The 25,899-nt window shown below is 34.9% G+C and overlaps 1 protein-coding gene across 20 annotated transcripts in view; it reads left to right on the top strand.

Moving 5' to 3' along the window:
- Positions 1-25,899, top strand: part of LOC149799947 (uncharacterized) — a 120,508-nt gene that overhangs the window by 32,702 nt on the left and 61,907 nt on the right. For 8 of the 20 annotated variants that reach the window (XM_089959420.1, XM_089959419.1, XM_089959421.1 and 5 more), the window contains 8 exons: positions 38-96; positions 3,850-3,963; positions 9,677-9,790; positions 16,297-16,410; positions 17,069-17,182; positions 19,785-19,898; positions 22,960-23,073; positions 23,722-23,835. In XM_089959420.1, the coding sequence (XP_089815546.1) occupies positions 38-96; positions 3,850-3,963; positions 9,677-9,790; positions 16,297-16,410; positions 17,069-17,182; positions 19,785-19,898; positions 22,960-23,073; positions 23,722-23,835 (857 nt within the window). The remainder of the gene's footprint in view (positions 1-37; positions 97-3,849; positions 3,964-9,676; positions 9,791-16,296; positions 16,411-17,068; positions 17,183-19,784; positions 19,899-22,959; positions 23,074-23,721; positions 23,836-25,899) is intronic. The other 12 variants (XM_089959434.1, XM_089959439.1, XM_089959428.1 and 9 more) reach the window with 11 other exon arrangements.

Below are 25,899 nucleotides of genomic sequence, written 5' to 3' on the forward strand. Positions count from 1 at the left end.
ACAAGTGTCTGTGTCAAGGGTCATACAAATGTCTGTGTCAAGGGTCATACAAGTGTCTGTGTCAAGAGGGATGGGAGGGGACACAATGCGAACTCGGTAAGTTACATTTTCCATGTACTAGTATCTCAGTGTTTGCAGTAGTATAATTAGTAGCGCTGTGGGAACTGGCATTTGAAGTAGTGCGTCTGTTAATAATAGTAGGTGTCGTATTAATAGCGAGAACAACAAAAGCAAACAATAGTCTCAAAAACAGTAGTAGTAACAGTATTAGTAGTAGTTGTTCTAGTAGTAGTAGTGATATTAGTAGTAATAGCTGCAGAAGTACTATTACTAGTAATGTGTGATGGTATTTATAATGAAAGAGAAGAGAACAAATTAAGGAAGATGAAAATGTCCAACCATGATTCGACTTCGCTCTGTGAGAGGCTGTACAGAGGTTAACTGCGAACAAAGCACCAGCCATGTAGATAGTTGGGTAACCAGACTGGAACAAATATAATTCAATACGGAATTAAGCATGAAATATGTAAAATAGCGGAAGAGATACTAATTTTATTGGATAAAGCCACCAAGAACAACCCCAAAACACTTTGTGGAACTTACCCGTATCCTTATCAAGGATGCTAGACCTTCTGGTTTTATTGCTGGTATAACCGTTTGATGAAAATGATCAAACGGTTATAGTGTATGATGATGTATTAAATACCAATTGAAAGAAATGAGTTTCTTTACTATTATACGTTAATAACACAAGCTGTTCTATACAACTATTTCAGAGTCAATGTCGAGATGATTATAAATGTAAATGCTTTGCTGCCATTAAAGCCTTCGATTATGATCGATTTTGTAATCTAATCTTTAAAGATGTTGCTGGAACTATTCTTAGACACTGCAGTACAATGCAATCGCTACACAGGGAAGAACTTTTCCTGCTTGTTGGAAACGTGCTCATGTATTTTCTTTGCATATATAAAAGAGTCATCATTAATCAGTCCATGATTATTGCTATGCTGTCTTGGCAAGAATTTTGAGAGATGTGTATTCAGACATGTTTTCAACTGTGGCATAATATATTTTAGATGTTCCACTTTTATTTCCTTCCAAATCATTCTATCGGGTTTCATTTGTTAAAATGGGACAGGGTGCTTTTGTGGGGCGAGAAATTACAATGTTATTACAGTATATTTCTAACCTTTCTAATGCATTCAATAGTTATGCATTGAGTCATATTTGTTACATTATGTCAGTCGGATATATATGATCTCCTACTGAGATGATTTCAAACTTAATTTAGTAGAAATGAAAAATGGTTAATGTCACTGTTTATATATTTTTGGCTCAGCGCTATTTCTCAGCGCAAGATAGGCTTACGTGTTGACTATTATAACTGCTGGGTAAAACCCTTGTAGGAACCACCGACGCAAGAGAAGCTACTGGCAAGTTTTCTCTCCTACCCACATTTGCCGATCCCAAGACTTGAACGTACGCGGTGAGTGATCGGTAAAGGCAAACGCTTTAGACCACTTGGCCACCTATGGCCCCGAGGTTTTATTAAAGACTATTAGATATTAATGTGGGTGTACCACATGATCGGTCTTTTAGCCATTACAACTTTTAATATATTTTAATAACATTTGTAAAGGAAACAGTTCCATTTAGAAACTATTTTCCGATAATTCTTCAAATCGATATTCACCTCTTATAATTGCAAAACAGTTCTGGTAATAAATCTTGATATGTATACCAAACATAATCTTAGGAATCTAAATCCGAGAAAACTGAAGCTATAGTCTTTACAAATAAACAAATTCATACCATGGCTGAACTCAGATGTGGCAATACTAACCTCTTTCGTTGAGTTATATTATACAACACCTTTCGCATGTACGTTTCTTTAGATTATAATTGCACAATTCATATATGTGATACTATAAAATATTTTTTAAAAATGTGTCCAGATTAGCAATGTTACAGAAAAAACAATGTGCTCTGAAGCAGGAAATGTTATAAAAGTGGTAGGTTTCCTATGTCCGACTTTGTTTTGTATATTTTGGTAGTAAGTGGAATGGTTTCACAATTTGCATACATAGGCAGCTTTAACATGAAACAGCACATACTAAAATATAGCTAGACTACCAAAATATGTTTCTTTGCAATCTCTTTATGTTGAATCTGGATGGTAAACCTTATCACAAGAAGGACAAAAATGAACCTGTGAATATGTATAAAATTAATAAATATACTCCTGGTTGTTTTGAAAAACTAAATATCCCTTTATATTCCCTCTACTTCCAAGCATACTTTTAGGCTTGTAAATACTTGTTATTCCTATGCCTCTAGACTCTCAAGGAGTAAATAGACTTCATTGCCGTCGACTCTAATGCAGTCAATTGATCTTTGTGATGGAGTCGGAATACTCATTCTTTTTTATGGTAAAGACTTTTTGCATAAATCGCAGAATACGGAGTCACGATTATAGGGCCCTTCTTTCTGATCTTCAAGTTCAATTTCCACCAACTCGACCTCTTGCCCATGTGGTAGCATTGAAACCGTCTTGCATTCATATTTAATTGTCCAGTTTGTATTACCTTAAAGACAAGAGCTTATAAATTATTTTGTTCCAGTTATTATGCTGCAGGATCTTGTATAGAGTAATAACAATCCTACCTAGACAAATCCGATATGATACACATGTAGTGTTCTGTGGAAGACATCAAGCCATTTTAACAGTGATGTGCAACGCAAAGTCTCTCTCATATTTGGCAATAATGTTATTGTATACCATTCATCGTCACCCTCTGCAGCGTTAGCTTATCTGCTATGTAGAGAGAGAGAGAGAGAGAGAGAGAGAGAGAGAGAGAGACAGAGAGAGAGAGAGAGTACTGCGTACGTTGATATCATTGGCTACTATTAGCTATTAACATATCTTGAAACTAATTGTCTAATATAAAAAAGGATAACTTGCAGATCCTACAAATTACATCGCATATTTTCCTTTCAAATTTACATCGTATGTTTTCCTTTCAAAGCTAGATTGAATGACATATCAAATTAGATGACAACAAAACATTTTCTTTTTAACTCGACGATTGTGTGAATGTTTTCATGCATTATTGGTTCACATTCAAACTTGAAACGTTTAATCATTTTTCAATACACGTTTTCTCAAGAGGGATGTCTTTCATTGAGAAATAATTCAAATGATTTTAAAAGTTAATAAACGTACTCCCACTCTATGTGACAACAACGGAATATGATTCAATACACGGGGGTCATACATGTGTATGTCAAATGAGGTGGGATGGACCACACAGCCAGCACTGCAAGGCATATTTTCGATGTACTAGTTTCTCGGTGCTGGGTTGTTTTGTGTTACAAGCTGCAATGACAAGACAATAAAATAGCGAGTATCAGTGCGATGCGTTGTAATCGTGATTGTTTAAGAATGATATAGAAGTAGATTTTGTAGTAGTAGCATCAACAACAACTGCAGTATTCTAATCGGATTTATCAGTGATGCTACCAGAAGCAGTGTTTGTCGTTATTCTTGTTACAAAAAAAACAAAACAACAAAGTTGATGGGCTAAAATGAAGGATAGGTTTGGCGAGAGAGAGCCTCAGAGAGAGAGAGAGAGAGTAAATAAGATATAAATATTTAATAAATACATTCATGTCTTTCAATTATACTAGGGGCTATGATTTCCAAGATATTTAAACATGGCCGCATGCATGACCCCTTCCATTAATTGCTTGTGTCCATTATCTAAGGAAACAAAGATTTCAATGGTTTTTTTAATTTGTTTCCTATGAAGAAACTTATATTTTTATAGAAAATTTCAATTTTGTTAGATGTAAATGAATGTGATGGGACTCGATGTGAGAACAATGGAACTTGCCTCAATACACAAGGGTCATACGAGTGTCGATGTCAAGAGGGATGGAAGGGAGTACACTGTCAGTTTGGTGAGTCATATTAGTCATTTTACTAATATATAAATGCCACCTCGGTGAGTCATATTAGTCATGTACTAATATTTAAAGGTCAACTCGTTGAGTCATATCTGTCATATATTAGTTTGTAATGCCAACTTGGCCAGTCTCATTACCCATGTAATATTTTATAGTTGCCAAAATGGTGGCTTGTATCAGCTTCTAATATATAATTGCAAAGTCGGGGAACCATTGTAATATGTGTATCGGTATTTGGGACAAATAACAACTCTACGTCTCCATGGGTTCTTGTACTTTAATCAGTTTTAAGATGACTAAATGAAGACCATGAAGATGAAGAAGATGAAGACAATAAAGATCATGAAGATGAAGTCTAGAAAGATGAAGTCCGTGAAGATGAAGAAAACCTACAACATATACACATGAAATAAATAAATAATTAAAAGCAAACGGATCTATCACACACTGATAATGCTCAAAATGATAAGGCACGTAATTATTATAAAACTATCACAATGTAATTATTAAAAACTTACGAGCGCCATGTAGTATTTTGGTGTGCAATAGTCATTAGCAAAGTATTGAGTAACATATTGCACTTAGAAGTTGAAGTTGACTCACGTATAGTCGTTTGATAAGTAAACATATTAACAGGTAACTTACTTAATGTAATCGGCTGTTGTATAATAGACACGTGCAATGCAAGCGATTCACACACAACTCCCTCACCGTGCGTACCACAGAACAACATGCATATGGACAATGGACATCGCAGAACTGAATATGTAACACCAAAATGCTAAAAACATACAAACAATAACAAACAGTGGCTTACACTATATCAGGTATGCATTGAAATATAAATGCCATCTCAGTGAATTATATTAGGTATATTGCTAACATTTAGATTCCAGCTCGGTGCGTCATATTAGTCACGTACTAGGATATAAATGACAGCTCTGTGAATCATATTAGCCATGTACTTGTATATAAACGCCAGCTAGGCGAGTCACATTAGCCATGTATTGGTATGTAATGCCAATTCGGCGAGTCATATTAGTCATGTGATGGTTTGGGAATAAGAAGAAGAAAAAGAAGAAGAAGAAGAAGAAGAAGACGAAAGATTAAAAATAAAATTGCAAAGAAAGATATGAAGATACACATCTACGATGGTAAATTTACCTTTTCAACATGGTTTTCTACAAACGACCGCGTGAATGGCCACTGCCGCTTGTAATTCATAGAGGATATTGTCCTTTAGTACATTAATACTGGACATAACTCATCGTGTAGTACCAAAAACATAATATTACAACAAAGTGAAACAAAGTATTTGGTACCAGAAGATGAAATATATCTGGTATTTATGTAGGAAAAGAAGGCATTCTTTATTATATTCTATACTTGCTCCAGAATCGAAATTTAGAAGACAACAATGAATCTTCGACCCAACGAGACCAGCGCACCCGCCCCCCCCCCCCCCCCCTTGATGAATTCACCTCACTTTCAATAGTCTGATCATAAAAATGAAGTGACTTATGAGAGCGGTTAGATTGGGTTGACCTAATATGTCGCAGTAACTTGCACTTTTTTCATTTTGTAAACTATTTGATCCTATCTGGAAACAATGCAAATCCGATTCAGCAAAGCATCGCAGCAGTTTTGTCGTTGTTGTCAATGTTGCAAGGAGAAATAACGGTGTCTGGAAATATTTCTGTATCACAGATTAATTTCCATGTCAGAAGTGTAAGGCAGTTTCTGTTTATTTGTTCTAGCTCACGAAATGCTCTTCTTTGTTGTTGCATATAAAACCTGTTGTAGGCAGTGTGATACAATCAAGCATCGCAAGGCTTGATCGGAAATCTCATAGTTTCACAAGTGCGTTTAATATAATGTACACAGTTTCCGTCTAGGTCAGTTTGTTGGGCATGGTTGTTGTTACGTGCATTTCAATAACAATGTACCCTTTAGAGTTTTAAATTGCTTTACGTTTTGAAATCTTTTTCACCCTGTAGTTTTTGCTGTCATCATATTGAATAACAGCATTTCTCTATATTTAAGAGAAAGGTTACTTTGGACCACTTCAGTCTATTAATTGTTTTCGCCATCACTTAGTTGCGACCACTTTGAATATTGTCAAATACAAAAATTCTGTATCTGCAAAAATATGTTCAAAATCGCTTTAGGGCCTTCTAACGGTGAGCGCTTTAGACCGCTAGGCCACTCGGGGCCCCTGTTATGTTGAAGATAAAGATCAACCTAAATAGCACTGGTAGACGAACGTTATGTGGATATACACCAAGAAGGTTCACTATTTATTATTCATCTTACCTTCATGATGTTCGAAACAAATTGAAAGCCATTCTACGAAAGGCAATCGTATTTAACACAGCTTTAAACCAACGCGCACATGCACTATAATGCCACTATTAATGATCCAAACCATCTATTCTTTCAGGATAGCTATCAAGAGACGTATATATATATATATATATATATATATATATATATATATATATATATATATATATATATATATATATATATATATATATGACAAATTCAATTATTTTTAGATCTAAATGAATGTGTCGAGGCTGGGTGTGAGAAAAATTAAACTTGCAAGGGTCGTACAAGTGTCTTTATAGAGAGGGGTGGGAGGAGGCACGTTGCCAACTCAGCAATTCACTTTGTATAACATACAAGTATCAATATATTTTAGGCTGAATGGTTGAAAACTGCTGCAGCACAACAAAATTGAAGGCCATAGTGCAATCAGATGTGTTCGTGTGTTGATGGTTGTTACTGTTTCACTAGTGCACATACTAGTTTTAGATGATACAGTATTATTGTTACTACTTTATGGTCCTATACTAAGTAACAGAAAGAATCCATACCAACAAGTGTAAATGAAAAAATAAAAATATATTTCCTTTAAAAACAAAGCGATAATGGTTTCATTGTTCTACATGTTCTGCAAGACTGATAATGTACACTCGGTTGATGTGATCTACCCTATGTGCTCCAGTAATGTTGTCATGGTCGATTTCTTGTACACGTTTACTTGGATCTTGAAAACAAAAATCGATTTGTTCGTGTCTCCTGGGAAGTACTAGCTCACGATTAGAAAACATCACCCTTAATTTGACACTTCACTGAATATGTACCTGTAATGTTTAATGAGGGTTCTGTTTTTTTTTTTTTCTTTCTTTCCTGTTGATGTTCAGTCGTCACCTTTCAAACGTGTATACCTTTTTAGAAGTTGTTGTTCATGTTGTTGTTGTAGGGTTTAACGCTATTCTTCAGCACAGGATAGGCTATACATGGCGGGCATTATTAATGGTGGGGGAAGAAACCAGAAAAACCCACAAAGAACCATAGACCCAGGAGAAGCTACTGGTAAACTTTCTCACATACCCATATTATTCGAATCCGAGACTCGAACCCACGCAGACAGAGGTGAGATGTCAAGCTTTCTCACATATCCATCTCGTGTTACGTGTTTAGGCTCGAGAAAACAGTAACACAAGAAAGAGTGAAAACAACAAGCTTTAAAAAAATTAACAAATAATTTATTTCCTTGGACAAATACTGTAAAATGAAAACAAATAAGAACTTACGGTTTTAAGAATCAAATTCAAAATTAGTCCAGGAATAATCCATGAATAAAATTTTAGAAAACCTAATATTGAAATGTTCTAATGATTCCAAGTTCGAGTCTCGACAAAGAATCCAAGATGGAAATCGATTACGTATGATGTTGAATGTTGTTGTACACAGTTCCTTGTAGAAACACAATAAATAATCCTTAGGTTTTGGAAATCCAAATTAAATTTGTAAGAAATGTCTTCGTTCAAGAATTATGCATGAGCACAAAATATTTCCGGAGAAAGAAATGAATCATTTAGAATCCGAAAAATTAAAATAAAAATAAAAAACTCAAAACTGGTCACAACAGAAGAAAACAACTTGATATCAAGGTTTAAAAGCCCCAAAACTCTCAGATCTCTCTCTCTCTCTCCTCTCTCTCTCTCTCTCTCTCTCTCTCTCTCTCTCTCTCTCTCTCAACATTACTATTAATAATAAGTATTTGGCAATTTTGGAAATGCCTAATTGCGAAATAGAGGCTCATGTAAGCATATTTACATATAAAAATCACGTAGTCCCTGTATGCATTGATAAGAACCAATCATGTTACTCCGAGAATAAAAATTGTTTACTTGACCCTCAATCAAGGCCAGGAACTAAGTCAAAAATTGAAACAGTGTTTCTATTATTAGGCATTAATGGAAATTTCTGGAAAATATCACATTCCTAGTAGACAAAATTATATTACATTGACATGTAAAGAAAATATAAAGATTCCGAAACCCAAAAACAATCAAATCAAATCAAACACACATTACATCAAAATCAAATATAAATTAAATCTAATATTCATAACACCCACGTAAGCGGAACTCGAGACTCGAACCAAAAAAATAAAATATTTTTTAAGTTTTACAAAACTGTATGGTTTTACTTCTTTCTGTTACTTAGTTTATGACAATAGATTCGTAAGAGTAGTGGCATTTTCCATGTACCATTTGTATCAAAATGCTGCAGGAGAATACAGTTCGTACAGCGTCGGCAAAGAAAGTAAGCTGTATTACGTTTTGATGTAAGGCAGTTAGTATGCATTTAGAAGTCAGTATAATAATAGTAGCAATTCTTGTTGTAATAGTAGCAGCATCCGCAGCAGTAATAATAGTAGAGGACGAGCAGGAGTATTCACAGCAACCGTCATATTGGTAGAGGTAATGATGCGAATATCATTCTTTTTCGTCTATTAAGAAGATTATAGCTGCCGGTTTGATGGAGATAAATGCCTAGATATATACACTGGCTAGATGTCAATCTTCTACCTGTGTTTCTGGAAGGAAATAGCGTATAAGACTAACACTTCGAACATCGCCTTATCCGACCACAGTGTAAACACCCCTTCCGTTCTGTTATTCAACATTCACACGTTTATCCCTCCACAGTTTCCGTTAAGTCAGCAATTTATTTTCATTTCGCTTTTAGATATGAATGAATGTGCTGAGACTAAATGTGAAAACAATGGAACTTGCCTCAATACACAAGGGTCGTACAAGTGTCTTTGCCGAGATGGACGAGAGCGCATACACTGCCAACTTGGAGAGTCTATTAATGGTTATTCAACTTTGGCAATGCACCGTAGCTTCTTTGCAATTGTGGGAATGATAGCGTTCACATTTTCTATGTAGTAATATGAAAATGATGATGCAGAAAGAGGTGCATACCATCGCGGTCAGATGTAAGACAGTCTGTATGTAGTTAGAAACAAATCTAGTGCACGTATTAGCAGTAATAACAACAGCAATCACAGTAAATGTATAATACCGTTAAACATAACAACTTTTTCTTTTGTATATGTTAACCGATGAAAAAAATTATAACTAGTTCGATGGAGAAACTGGGGGATAAATTTTATGGTAAAATGCAAATATGTAATATCCGTTCTGTAGGAAATAATAAAGCAAACTTGCAAGGTATGACAAACACTACAAACATCGCTTACCTCCGATGGACTGCTGAATGCCACTAGTTATTCATCTCTTTTATTCAAAATTCAAGCGTTTACCTTCCCGTTTTTAGTAAACAAATCATCTCATGAAGTACATATAGCACTGTGAAGTTTAATTGGGTTTTATTTATGTTTTAGATGTAAATGAATGTGCTCAGATTGGATGTCAGAACAATGGAACTTGCTTCAATACACAAGGGTCGTACATGTGTCTATGTCGAGAGGGTTGGGCGGGGACAGACTGCCAACTTGGTAAGTCACACTACCCTTTCACTAGTATTAAAATGAAGTGGGCCAGTCGTTGCAAATAGCAAAGGCAAACAGGTTTTTGTCAGTGAAAAGTGAAATACAACTATATGTGCACTTGTTTTAATCCAACGTTAATTGTGCTCAGAGTATGTGTTGTTGATTATTAGTGTTGGTTGTACACATAATATGTGTTGTTGATTAATATAACGTTAACAGTGCACTGAGTATGTGTTGGTGATTAATATAACGTTAATAGTGCACTGAGTATGTGTTGTTGATTAATATAACGTTAATAGTGCACTGGGTATGTGTTGATGATTAATATAACGTTAATAGTGCACTGGGTATGTGTTGATGATTAATATAACGTTAATAGTGCACTGGGTATGTGTTGGTGATTAATATAACGTTAATAGTGCACTGAGTATGTGTTGGTGATTAATATAACGTTAATGTGCACTGAGTATGTGTTGTTGATTAATATAACGTTAATGTGCACTGAGTATGTGTTGTTGATTAATATAACGTTAATAGTGCACTGAGTATGTGTTGTTGATTAATATAACGTTAATGTGCACTGAGTATGTGTTGATGATTAATATAACGTTAATGTGCACTGAGTATGTGTTGTTGATTAATATAACGTTAATGTGCACTGAGTATGTGTTGTTGATTAATATAACGTTAATGTGCACTGAGTATGTGTTGTTGATTAATATAACGTTAATGTGCACTGAGTATGTGTTGTTGATTAATATAACGTTAATGTGCACTGAGTATGTGTTGTTGATTAATATAACGTTAATAGTGCACTGGTATGTGTTGTTGATTAATATAACGTTAATAGTGCACTGGGCATGTGTTGATGATTAATATAACGTTAATAGTGCACTGGGTATGTGTTAATGATTAATATAACGTTAATAGTGCACTGGGTATGTGTTGGTGATTAATATAACGTTAATAGTGCACTGGGTATGTGTTGGTGATTAATATAACGTTAATAGTGCACTGAGTATGTGTTGGTGATTAATATAACGTTAACAGTGCACTGAGTATGTGTTGATGATTAATATAACGTTAATAGTGCACTGAGTATGTGTTGGTGATTAATATAACGTTAATAGTGCACTGGGTATGTGTTGGTGATTAATATAACGTTAATAGTGCACTGAGTATGTGTTGTTGATTAATATAACGTTAATGTGCACTGAGTATGTGTTGTTGATTAATATAACGTTAATGTGCACTGAGTATGTGTTGTTGATTAATATAACGTTAATAGTGCACTGAGTATGTGTTGTTGATTAATATAACGTTAATGTGCACTGAGTATGTGTTGTTGATTAATATAACGTTAATGTGCACTGAGTATGTGTTGATGATTAATATAACGTTAATGTGCACTGAGTATGTGTTGTTGATTAATATAACGTTAATGTGCACTGAGTATGTGTTGTTGATTAATATAACGTTAATGTGCACTGAGTATGTGTTGTTGATTAATATAACGTTAATGTGCACTGAGTATGTGTTGTTGATTAATATAACGTTAATAATGCACTGAGTATGTGTTGGTGATTAATCCAATTTTAGCTGTACACAGAGTATGTGTTGTTCATTAATATAACGTTAATAGTGCACTGAGTATGTGTTGTTGATTAATCTGATGTTAATTTTTCACAGAGGGTTGTTGATTGATCTAATGTTAATTGTGCACAGAGTAGTATATTGGACTAGTAGTTTCATCAGGCGTAGTGACATTTTCTTCAGTCGTATCAAAATAATGTCGGAGGATACAGTTTGTACAGCAATTAAAGTAAGTGATATTAGGTTTCTAGCTAAAGCAGTTAATACGTATTTTGAAGCCAGTATAGTAGTAGTATTAGCAGTAGTAGTAGCAACAACAGTAATAGAGTAGTAGGGGCCATGAATGTGCTGCGACTGAATGTGAGAACAAGGGAACTTGCCACAATTCGCAAGGGTCATATAAGTGTCTGTGTTGGAAAGGGTTGAAAGAGGCACGCTTCCAAATCGATAAGTCACATTTTCCATCCATGTACCAATAGCATAATGTCATGGAGAAATTGTTCCATTCAGTTGCGGCAAACCTTTGCCATTGAAAGCGGTAGTACAATTGTATGTGAGATTGTGTTAGTGGTTCTTCTATTTGTGACAATTCGCATAGTAGTTTAATTGTAGAAATGGTTGTTCTAGTGACATGTTCCACATAGTAGCATCAGACAGCTGCTGGTGGACAGAATACATCTAGCTTTGGCAAGGAAAGCAAGCAAGATTACGATCAGATATAAATGCGCTTTGTTTTTGTTTAGAAGCAAGTATAGTGGTTGTATTAATATAACCAGTATACAATGCAATAAACATGACTATAGCATTAGTTTAGGAATTATTTACTAGAACATTTTTCTGTTCTTGTCTTTTTTGCGCAAAGAAGAAGACAAAATAAGGCGATGGATACATAGAATCTGAGCTATTAAATAATATGGTCGCATGTAATTTCAATAACATCCTTTCTGGTAGATAAAATAGAAAAAATGTATGAAGTAGGCGAAACACATTTTGAAGAAAGCTTAACAGCGACAGTCACATGAATTCCCACTGCCACTAATAATTCATTTGTGTGATTTGACATTCAATCCGTTATACCTTCATAGTTTTCAGTATAAGTTATCTCAAGAAAGTAATGTTTTATTTACAAATGTAATTGTCTTTCAGAATGCGTTGAAATTGTAAAAAGTTATATGGGTACTATCAAAGTGATACTCTCTTAATGTTTCTTGCCGTTTTAATTGTCCAATCTATATAAATTTTATCATATTCCTCGCCATAATCGTTGTCGTTAGCAAAAGCAGATTCGTTTCAAATTTAACTAAACATTTGTACTAAAGATATTATACCGCCGCAGTGATGAATGTTTATGTGTTATTCAGCCTTGGAAGTTGTATTCCCCCATGTTTAAGATGTCACCTTGACCTAATTTTCACTCGACAATGACCATGTAAATTTTACGGTTTTAGGTCAGTGATATAAATGTCTACATACATCCCATGGAATGCTACACTATCGTACCAAATGTGAGCTTCTGTGTTCCACATAGTATGTAAGGCTTTTAATGTACACTCTTTACGTGTAGGTCACTATCTTGTAAACGGTCATTCCTATAGTCATTAACATAGACGTATACATGCGTCATGAGACGATATCATAAAGTCCAGAGTAGGAGACCGTGTCTTTATTTTAACCTATGATTACCTATGTACACAGTTACTATTTTTGTGAAGTTATGTTGCTTGTACGGTCACTTGGAACATCGCTTGACGCCGACAGCTAGGAGAATGCCCACTACCACTAATAATGCTCTCATTTGCCATCTAGCGTATTATCCTTCCACAATTTTCAGCCGAAGTCATACAGCATGTACATATATCACTGAGAAATTTAATCACATTTTATGACTGGAATGAATGTGCTGATATTTGATTTGAAAGCAATAGGGCATGCCTCAATCAACAAATTGGTCGTATACGTAATTGTCAATAGGGCTAGGTGGGGCACATTCCCAACTCAGAAAGTTAGTTTGATATATTCTAGTAACAAATACTCTAGGTGTTAGATTCCAAAATACATTATTGATATTTTGCATGAAGCAGTAAGGAATTACATCTAGCATAGCATGAAGAATAATTTGTATTACTGTCATATGAAAGGAAGTTTGTATTCATTTAAAAAGAAAATCAGTGCTATTAGTATCAGAAGCAGCAGTACTAATAGCAGTAGCAATAGCAAACAAAAGTCAAACTAAAAAGGTATATTGTTTCTGCTTTAGGAAAAATGAGACAATAAATAGGTTGATGAAAAGAATTAGCTGGAACTATACAGTATTATAGTTAATTTGTAAATCATATAGATTTATTTCTGTAAAGAACAAAATCTTAAAATATTTGATAAACACTAAAACATCGTTTGGCACCGAGAGCCCCGTAATTGCAAAATGCCACTCGTTTTTTTAACTCTGGCATTTGACTTTCAAACTTTTATCCTAGCTTCGGATTTAAGTCATCTCGAGAAGATCGTGTGTCAGTAAGAAATGTGCTTGCTTTTTTAAATGTAAATGAATGTAATGAATCAAGATGTGAGAACAACGGAACTTGCTTCGACACTCAAGGATCGTACATGTGTCTTTGTCGTGAAGGGTGGAATGGAACACACTGCCAACTTGGTAAGCTACGTAGTGCACAGACTAGTATCTGAATTCTAGGAAAGGACACAAACGATAAATTCCAAAGAAGACACTTTGGTCATGAAAGCAGTATGTACGATTAATACTGTATTCTTATGGTGGTTCTTGTAGTTTTTGCAGGTCACAGAGTAGTAGTAGTTTTAGTAATAGTAGTGGTGGTGTTGGACGTGGACTACATTGTGTTGGTGGCAGTATTGAGAGTGGTGGCGCTGATAGTAGTTATAGTAGCTGCAGTAATATTGTGTTGTGCAAGAGAGCTATTCCTATCATTATCATAATCTTGATGTGTAAGTACATATCTTAGATAATATTGCCTGTACAGACATTATCATAATCTTCATGTGTAAGTACATATCTTAGATAATATTGCCTGTACAGACATTATCATAATCTTCATGTGTAAGTACATATCTTAGATAATATTGCCTGTACAGACATTATCATAATCTTCATGTGTAAGTACATATCTTAGATAATATTGCCTGTACAGACATTATCATAATCTTCATGTGTAAGTACATATCTTAGATAATATCGTCACCTACTTAAACCGCTTTGTCCACACCATCACTCAATATTGCAAGTATTGTCAAATATGTGTCTAAATAACTATGCGCAAATGCGCATTGCTGCCTTCAAACCGCTAGAGTTCTTCTGAGAAACACGTATAAAAGCAATAGTAGTGGCGGTGGTAATAGCGGCAACAGTAGTTTTGCTAGCTGTCTTTTCGCAAAGAAATATTTATTGTTACTTGTTGTTATTGTCGGTTTGTGCAGTTGAAAGAAAGAAACGTAAAACACAAATCTTTTGAAAACTAAACTCTATAACTGTCATCCGCTCTGAATGTGGCTTTACATCGAAGGCCATTTGAATGTCCGCTGCTACAAGTAATATAGTAATTTAACAGTCAAAAGTGTCTCCATAATCTGTTTTCAGTAAAAGACCTCACAAGAAGGGTATTAGTTACATGCACATTTAATCATACATAGCAACGTAATTGTTCAATCTGTGATTCCTATTGCACACCTAAAATTTCCTTATTGCACACCCAGCCTGGAACTACTTTTACAACATGAAATATTCAATAATAGTCACTTATACAATATGGAGAATGATTTATTATATACGTTTTAAATTATTCAACAATACCAAGACCTATTTGTAATTTTAAAAAACCAATTATACTCTGGGAAAATGGCTGATTTTGCCGCTGGAGATAATAGGGGAGTACCGTAGGTAGCGACGAGTATTTTGTGGTATTTCACGGAAACCTTCGCCAATAAATTATAGTTATTTGAAGTCGACAACATATATTTGGAAAATATATTTCACAAAGAGTTCTCGGAAGAAGCTGGTATGCAATGAGATACAGGACATCTGAGAGATAGAAACAGAGAGATCGCAGGTACTTTGCTGCTAAAATATGTTATTAAAACTATCAAAAGAAAACAAATTAGAAAGACTCAGCGAATCATGTCACGATAAACAGATAATTAAGAGACAGCAACTTTTGAACCCGTTGATTCGTTCCCAGCTACGACAATGGTGTCACAGAGATGAGAATTCCACAATTTAAATCATCAAAAATTCCATGCGTAACTACAATCCATTTCAGCTTTAGAGTTTCAAAAATATGTTCCGCGAAACATTATTGTAATATTTCTTGAATAGCAAGTTTAAGTGGAGAGACTTACAATTTGCCTATTAAAATTACTGAGAAATGGAATTAGTAATCTAGCAAAGCTGAGGATAAAGCTGACAAACATTTGCAACCTAGAGGTAGACACATAACATAAAATAGCAGCTATTTAGATTCAAACTTAAGAAGAATTACATCTTGTTACAATGCTCTTGAGACTCTTTCATTGCTGGGGCACACTTCAGGAATTTGTTTTTGCATCAAACGAATTAGTGGTAGATGTAGTAACAAAGGAGATATTTATTTTACTTGTCTTCTTTAGTTTTTATCGTTGCTCTAAAGATAAACACAATGATATTCGTTTAACACCACGTGAATATACCCTGTCTCTGATTATTTATATCTTTGCTTATATTCAAACTATTGTCTTTTCACGGGTTTTGGTTAACGTCGTCTTAAGTAGTGTAGATATTTATACTGAGTAAGCACTGGGACTAAATAAATATTGATTTGTTATTTAACATTTCAAAATTTGATCGATTAAATGTGTTTGATAACAGTCGTATCAAGATGTACATATATCGTTGTAAACTTTATTTTCTTTTCTAGATGTAAATGAATGTGATGAGACTGGATGTGAAAACAACGGAACTTGTCTTAATACACAAGGGTCGTACAGGTGCGTGTGTGGAAACGGGTGGAATGGGGCACACTGCCAGCTCGGTAAGTCATATTTACTGTATACTAGTATGCAAAATACCATAGGCGATAGGTTCCAAACAGCAGCAGCGTACAAACCTTTCCCCTCTGAAAATACTAATATGTTATTCCTCTAACACTTGTAGTGACATTTTCCACGGAGCAGTATCAAATGCTGCCGGAAGATAGAGACATAAAACGTCGGCAAGGAAAGAGTAATATTAGGGTCAGGTGTAAGGCAGATGGTATGCAGTTAGAATCAGATATAACTTTAGTAGGATTATTAGTAGTAGCACTAGTAGCAGTACTAGTAGTATTAGTGTTAGTGACAATATTAATAGATGGAGTGTTGCTCGCAATAAAAGTAATATCGGCATAGTTATTAGTAAAACAAAAGCATTTTTTGGTGGCTGTTGACCTAGAGAGAAAAAGGTCAATAGGTTGATAGAGAGAAAGAGTTCCAGGTAAATAATAATATGGTTCAATGTCAATCATATTTGTGTGTAAGGAAAACAAATTATATTGCATGACAAACATTTGTGAACATCGCTTGGCCCAAATGGATGTGTGGTACCTACAGACACTAGTTATTCATCTTTGTAGATTAACGTTCACACTGTGTGCTTTTTCTTCTGAAGTCAATTCTAGGCGTACATCAATGAGAAATGTATTTGCATTTTAGATGAAAATGAATGTGCCGAGACAGGATGTGAGAACAACGGAACTTGCCTCAATACACAAGGGTCGTACACATGTCTGTGTCCAGATGGGTGGGAGGGAGGACACTGCCAACTTGGTAAGCTACATGTTCAATATTTCGTGTATTAGTAGATAAAGTTTGCAAGAGGGATACACACAACTTCGCCAGGCAAAACAAAAGACTATTTGCTAAGAAAGGCAACATGTACGATTATACATATATTCTAGTAGAGACTCTGTAGTTTTATTTGTCAACAGAGCAATAGCAGTATTTTAGAAACAATTAGTAATGGTGGTTCTAGCAGAAAAACTAGTTTAGGCAGTACTACTGGTATAATAATTGTAGTAGTAGTGGTAGCAGTAATAAAGTTGTGTTTGTTGCAGTCCATGAGAGCTCAAGCAATATCCCAATCAGCATAGCCTCTGTACACTGACGGGTAGTATACCACGAAGGGAAATATGACACTGTTACCTTATTTTCACTTTAAATAACTGAAGATAATTTCAATGTTTAGGTCCGTTACTTCAGCGTTACTGTTTGAACAGTCCTCCGATTTTGCAGTTTACACACTTTCTATGGAGTTTTACGCCATCATGTCGAATGTAGGTTTATGTGAACGTTTGGTCTCCAGTTATAATGTATACTTGTTTCATCTACGTCACCTTCTTGGACATGGTTAATCCTACACTGATGAAAATAAATGCGTACGTGCATAATGAGAAATATTACACCCTGACTCCAAAAGTAGGACACATTATCATCATTTGCACTTCAATGGTTATGCACACTTTCAACGTTTAGGTGAAAACTGTTTTTCACCCTGTTGCTGGCACAGCCATCAAACTTTATGCGAACATGCCTTTTTAGTGGTACAAACCCACCATAAAAAGGACAGAAGTGAATGTGACCTATTTCATCCACTTGCTTTGTCTACAGCATCACTATGCATTGACCACCATACGTATTTTTAAATACAGACCACTTGTGTTTGAATAACTATGTACAAGTGAGATCAGTCGTCTTCTAACTGCTTGAGTCTTTCTTATAAACAAGTATTTAATAGTAGAAGTATTAGCTGTAACAACGACAACAGTAATTCTGGTAGCTATTTGATTACAGAATTCATCATTTTTATTCTTGTTTTTGTTATTGTAAGGACATAAGACCCATATAAATAAGAAAGGTAAATATGTAGGTGGAGGGAATCATACAGAGATATACATTATCGAGGCTAAACGCAACTCATCGTGCATCCTTTCTATAAAAAAGCAATAAAAAAGAACTGTTATGAAGGGCAATCGTTCTGAACATGGTTTTATAATTCTTCATTCGTAGTATTCAGTAAACGTCATCATAAGAAGTGCATATTTCTTTAAGAAGTTAAATTCCTTTATGAAATGAAAAAATATGCAGAGCATCGCCATGAGAACAATGTATACAAATGCACATGCAGAGCATGGGTATGAAAACATTAGAAATGAATGAGTATGCAGAGCATGGGTATGAAAACATTAGAAATGAATGAGTATGCAGAGCATGGCTATGAAAACATTAGAAATGAATGAATATGCAGAGTATGGGTATGAAAACATTAGTAATGAATGAATATGCAGAGCATGGCTATGAAAACATTAGTAATGAATGAATATGCAGAGTATGGGTATGAAAACGTTAGAAATGAATGAGTATGCAGAACATGGCTATGAAAACATTAGAAATGAATGAATGAATATGCAGAGTATGGGTATGAAAACATTAGAGATGAATGAACATGCAGAGCATGGGTATGAGAACAATATATACAAATGATTATGCAGAGCATGGCTATGAAAACATTAGAAATGAATGAATGAATATGCAGAGTATGAGTATGAAAACATTAGAAATGAATGAACATGCAGAGCATGGGTATGAGAACAATATATACAAATGATTATGCAGAGCATGGCTATGAAAACATTAGAAATGAATGAATATGCAGAGTATGGGTATAAAAACAAAAGCACTTGCCTCGATACACAAGGGATTTAGAAATGTCTCCCTAATAACAGGGGGGTGATCACACTGCTAGCTTGGTAAGCCTCATTTTTCTTATACTCGTATACAAACAACAGCGGCTAACAGATTTTTGCCAGTGAAAGACGTAATGCAATTATAAGTATAACATTTTGTTGTTGGTACTTCTCATTACAATAGTTCACACCGTTGCATAGATCGGTAGCATGAATATTAATAGTGTTCTTCTCCATGTACTAGAACGAAAATGTCGATGGAGGATACACTAAATAAAACATTGCCAAAGAGAAGAAGTATTATTTATATTAGATTTAATTCAATTAGTAAGCATTTGGAAGCAAATATAGTAGTAATAGTCATAGTAAACGAATCATTGGCTGCTATTAATGTTGCTGTAGGAAAAAGAAGATACAAACTCAAGAGTCTGATAAAGAAAACGTCCTGGAGATGTACATTCCCATGGTTAAATAAAATCATCTAACATATTGTCTGTTAAGCAAACAACACATAAAGTATGACACAAACATGAAATGCCACTAACACCGACAGCCTCATGAACGCGTACTGCCGATAGTAATGTCGGTCTGTTATTTAACACACAAACATTCCTCCTTTCATAGTTTCCAGTAAAAGTCGTCTCAAGAAGTACATTAGCAATTTAGAATTTTAAATTGCTTTTTAGATGCGAATGAATGTGATGAAACTAGATGTGAGAATAATGGAATCTGCCTCAATACACAAGGGTCGTACATGTGCCAGTGTCAAGATGGGTGGGTAGGGGCACACTGTCAAGTTGGTAAGTTACATTTTGTGTTTACTAGTATCACAATACTGGAATTTACTGGTTAGAAACATTTGCGGCCCACATATTAATATCATTATTATTAGTATGATAGTGCAAGACGTACTAGTGACGGTAATTAGTGGGAGTTATAGCAGTGTTACAAGTAGTAATATTAGTTGCAGTAAAAGTATAAATAGTCGTTTTGTTGCATGAGCTTCCATGTTAAATCACCATTGTCAATGAATCCGTATTCGCTTATGGCGTTCGCAAATGTACACCTTTAATATTTAAGTAAATATCACAGACACTTTTACCTCTGCAGTCCTGAGCGTTTTTGTGTTTTTGAAGCCTAAAGCGTGGTACACTTTTTTGATGCAATTTTTAGGCTTAATTGCCCATACACTGACTTTGTATACTTAGATCAGTTTCCTGTACATAACATGTATTTAAATTAGTCTGTCCATACATCTTATGAAATATTAAATAATCACCCTCAAACTGTGATTCCTACTGCACACCTAAAATTTCCTTATTGCACACCCAGCATGGAACTACTTTTACAACATGAAATATTCAATAATAGTTACTTATACAATATGGAGAATGATTTATTATATACGTTTTAAATTATTCAACAATACCAAGACCTATTTGTAATTTTAAGAAAAACAATTATACTCTGTGAAAATGGCTGATTTTGCCGCTGGAGATAAATGGGGTGTACCGTAGGTAGCGATGGGTATTTTGTGGCATTTCATGGAAACCTTCGCAAATAAATTAGAGTTATTTGAAGTTGACAACATATATTTGGAAAAGATATTTGACAACGACTTCTTAGATGAAACTGGTATGCAATATGATACACGACATCTGAGAGATAGAAAGAGAGAGATAGCAGGTACTTTGCTGCTAAAATATTTTATTATAACTATCAAAAATCCAGATAAGGGACAGTGACTACGGCTACAACATCTGAACTTTAAATGGGTTTGCTAATTACCGCAAAATGCTGAATTCCATGTGCAACGAACGTAAACAAAATAACTTCTTGAAACCGAAGTATAAAACTTTTGAACCCGTAGACTCGTTCCCAGCTACGACAATGAGGACACAGATAGGAGAATCCCACAATTTAAATCATCAAAAATTCCATGCGTAAGAACAATCCATTTCAGCTTCAGAGTTTCAAAAATATGTTCCGCGAAATATTATTGAAATATTTGTTAAAGGAGCAAGTTTAAGTGGAGAGACTTACAATTTGCCTATTAAAATTACTGAGAAATGGAATTAGTAATTTAGTTGTTGTTATTGTTGCTGTAGGGTTTAACACCATTTTTCAGCACACAATAGACTATACATGGCGGCCAGTATTACTGGTGGAGGAAGAATCCTGGAAAAACTTGGAAAGAACCACCAACCCACGACAAGCTACTCGCAAGCTTTCTCACGTACCCACGTTGGCTGAATCCGAGACTCGAACAAGCGCAGACAGAGGTGAGATGACAGTTATCCGTAACGGAGAGGGCTTTAGACCACTAGGCCACTCGGGGCCCCAGTAATTTAGTAAAGCTGAGGATAAAACTGACAAACATTTGCAACATAGAGGTAGACATATCACAGAAAAAAGCAGCTATTTAGATTCCAACTTAAGAAGAATTGCATCTTGTTACAATGCTCTTGAGACTCTTTCATTGCTGGGGCACACTCCGGGAATTTGTTGTTGCATCAAACGAAGTAGTGGTAAATGTAGTAATAAAAGAAATATTTATTTTACTTGTCTTCTTAAGCTTTTATCGTTGCTGTAAAGATAAACACAATGATATTCGTTAAACACCACGTGAATATACACTGTCTCTGATTATTTATATATTTGCTTATATTCAAACTATTGTCTTTTCACGGGTTTTGGTTAACGTCGACCTAAGTAGTGTATATATATATATATATATATATATATATATATATATATATATATATATATATATATATATATATATATATATATATATATATATATATATATATATATATTCATCATTAAATATGTGACTGTTTGCTCGGACGTAAATGAATGTATTAAAGAATGAATTTGCCTCAATAAACAAGGGTCGTACAGGGGTCTGTGTGGAGAGGGTGTGAAGGGGCACACTGCCAACTGGGTAAGTCAAGGATTCCATGTATTAGTATCAGAAGGCCACATATGAGTGGTTCTAAATATTGTAAAACCCGTTATAACGCGATGCTCGGAGTCTAAATAATAGCATCATGATATAAGCGGGATCGCGTTAACAAATTGTTCGATGTAATCAGTTTTAACTAACCTCTCGATCATATAATCTACTAGGGATAAGAATAGTCGCGTTTTCCGAGAGCATGTGTTTAGGTTGTTAAAAAGAAAAGTCACTTTAATTTTTTTTAAACTAATCGCGTTATATTGGGTTTGCCTGTAGTAGTTACACCTTTACCACTCATGGCCATTGTACAATAATGGTTGCACTTATCTTTGTTCTTGATCTGTCTTTCACAGTTCATAGATTTAGTCTTTGTACAATTATAACATTTGCGTTGAAATTATCCATATAGTGCTTTCAGTGCTGCTGAAAGATACAGTATATAGATCAACGGCAAAACAATGAAATGGTATCGTGTTTCGCTATAAGACAGTTAGCATGCGTTTAGAAACAAATATACCAGTAAAAGCGGTGGGAGTCGTTGCATTTGCCGCAACAAAGCTAGAATTGGCACGGATATTAGTAATGGAAGTTTTTGTGGGTTTAGTGCTGCTGTTCCTCTGTCCTGGAAAAAATAAGTAAAACAAAGTTTTATGAAGAGAACTACTTACACACACATATTAAAATGCTTAAATCATCTAACATCCTTTCCGTGAAGAAATAAACGTATAAAGTAAGCACTTCGAAAATCGCTTTAAATCGAGGTCCGCTTGAGTAAGCACTGGGACTAAATAATTATTGATTTGTTATTTAACATTTCAAAATTTGATCGATTAAATGTGTTTGATAACAGTCGTATGAAGAAGTACATATATCATTGAAAACTTTATTTTCTTTTCTAGATGTAAATGAATGTGATGAGACTGGATGTGAAAACAACGGAACTTGTCTTAATACACTAGGGTCGTACAGGTGCCTGTGTGGAAACGGGTGGAATGGGGCACACTGCCAGCTCGGTAAGTCATATTTACTGTATACTAGTATCAAAATACCATAGGCGATAGGTTCCAAACAGCAGCAACATACAAACCTTCCCCCTCTGAAAATACTAATATGTTATTCCTATAATAGTTGTAGTGACATTTTCCACGGAGCAATATCAAATGCTGCCGGAAGATAGAGACATAAAACGTCGGCAAGGAAAGAAGTAATATTAGGGTCAGGTGTAAGGCAGTTGGTATGTAGTTAGAATCACATATAACTTTAGTAGTAGTAGTAGTAGTAGTAGTACTAGTAGTATTAGTGTTAGTAGCAATATTAATAGATGGAGTGTTGCTCGCAATAAAGTAATATCGGCATAGTTATTAGTAAAACAAAAGCATTTTTTGGTGGTTGTTGACCTAGGGAGAAAAAGATCAATATGTTGATAGAAAGAGAGAGTTCCAGGTAAATAATAATATGGTTCAATGTCAATCATAGTTTTGTGTAAGGAAAACAATTTATATTGTATGACAAACATTTGTGAGCATCGCTTGGCCCAAATGGATGTGTGGTACCTACAACCACTAGTTATTCATCTTCGTAGATTAACGTTCACACTGTGTGCTTTTTCTTCTGAAGTCAATTCTAGGCGTACATCAATGAGAAATGAATTTGCATTTTAGATGAAAATGAATGTGCCGAGACAGGATGTGAGAACAACGGAACTTGCCTCAACACACAAGGGTCGTACACATGTCTGTGTCCAGATGGGTGGGAGGGAGGACACTGCCAGCTTGGTAAGCTACATGTTCAATGTTCCATGTATTAGTAGATACACTTTGCAAGAAGGGTACACACAACTTCGCCAGGCAAAACAAAAGACTATTAGCTAAGTAAGGCAACATGTACGATTATACATATATTCTAGTAGACACTCTGTAGTGTTAGTTGTCAACAGAGTAAGAGCAGTATTTTAGAAACAATTAATAATGGTGGTTCTACCAGCAAAACTAGTTTAGGCAGTACTACTGGTATAATAATTGTAGTAGTAGTGGTAGCAGCAGTAAAGATGTATTTGTTGCAGTCCATGGGAGCTCAAGCAATATCCCAATCAGCATAGCCTCTGTACACTGAAGAGTAGTATACCACGAAGGGAAATATGACACTGCTACCTTATTTTCACGTGAATTAACTGAAGGTAATTTCAATGTTTAGGTCGATTACTTCAGCGTTACTGTTTGAACAGTCCGACGATTTTGCAGTTTACACACTTTCTATGGAGTTTTACGCCATCATGCCAAACGTAGGTTTATGTGAACTTTTGGTCTCCAGTTATAATGTATACTTGTTTCATCTACGTCACCATCTTGGACACGGTTATTCCTACACTGATGAAAATAACTGCATAAGTGCATCCTGAGAAATAGTACACCGTGATTCCAAAAGTAGGACACATTATCATCATTTTGCACTTCAATTGTTATGCACACCTTCAACGTTTAGGTAAAAACTGTTTTTCACCCTGTTGCTGGTACAGCCATCAAACTTTATGTGAACATGCCTTTTTAGTGGTACAACCCCGCCATAAAAAGGACAGAAGTGAATGTGACCTATTTCATCCACTTGCTTTGTCTACAGTATCACTTTGCATTGACCACCATACGTATTTTTAAATACAGACCGTTTGTGTTTAAATAACTATGTACAAGTGAGATCAGACGTCTTCGAACAGCTTGAGTCTTTCTTATAAACACGTATTTAATAGTAGAAATATTAGCTGTAACAACGACACCAGTAATTTTGGTAGCTATTTGATCACAGAATTCATCATTTTTATTCTTATTTTTGTTATTGTAAGGACATAAGACCCAAATAAATAAGAAAGGTAAATATGTAGGTGGAGGTAATCAAACAGAGATATACATTATCGAGGCTAAATGCAACTCATCGTGCATCCTTTATAAAAAAAATCAATAAACAAACTGTAATGAAGGGCAATCGTTCTGAACATGGTTTTATATTTCTTCATTCATAGTATTCAGTAAACATCATCATAAGAAGTGCTTATTTCTTTAAGAAGTTAAATTCGTTTATGAAATGAAAAAATATGCAGAGCATCGGTATGAGAACAATGTATACAAATGATTATGTAGAACATGGGTATGAAAACAAAACCACTTGCCTCGATACACAAGGAATTTAGAAATGTCTCCCTAATAAGGGTGGGTGGGTGAGCACACTGCTTGATTGGTATGCCGCATTCTTCTTATACCCGTATACAAACAACAGCGGCTAACAGACTTTGGCCAGTGAAAGATGTAATGCAATTGTAACATTTTGTTGTTGGTACTTCTCATTACAATAGTTCACACCGTTGCATAGATCGGTAGCATGAATATTAATAGTGCTCTTCTCCATGCACTAGAACCAAAATGTCGATGGAGGATACACTAAATAAAACATTGCCAAAGAGAAGAAGTATTATTTATATTAGATTTAATTCAATTAGTAAGCATTTGGAAGCAAATATAGTAGTAATAGTCATAGTAAACGAATCATTGGCTGCTATTTATGTTGCTGTAGGAAAAAGAAGATACAAACTCAAGAGTCTGATAAAGAAAACATCCTGGAGATGTACATTCTCATGGTTAAATAAAATCATCTAACATATTGTCTGTTAAGCAAACAACAGATAAAGTATGACACAAACATGGAATGCCACTTACACCGACAGCCTCATGAACGCGTACTGCCGATAGTAATGTCGGTCTGTTATTTAACACACAAACATTCCTCATTTCATAGTTTCCAGTAAAAGTCGTCTCAAGAAGTACATTAGTCATTTAGAAATTTAAATTGCT

This window comes from Sinohyriopsis cumingii, chromosome 5 (genome assembly GCF_028554795.1).
Source record: "Sinohyriopsis cumingii isolate HCF-2022 chromosome 5, ASM2855479v2, whole genome shotgun sequence".
Classification (NCBI taxonomy): domain Eukaryota; kingdom Metazoa; phylum Mollusca; class Bivalvia; order Unionida; family Unionidae; genus Sinohyriopsis; species Sinohyriopsis cumingii.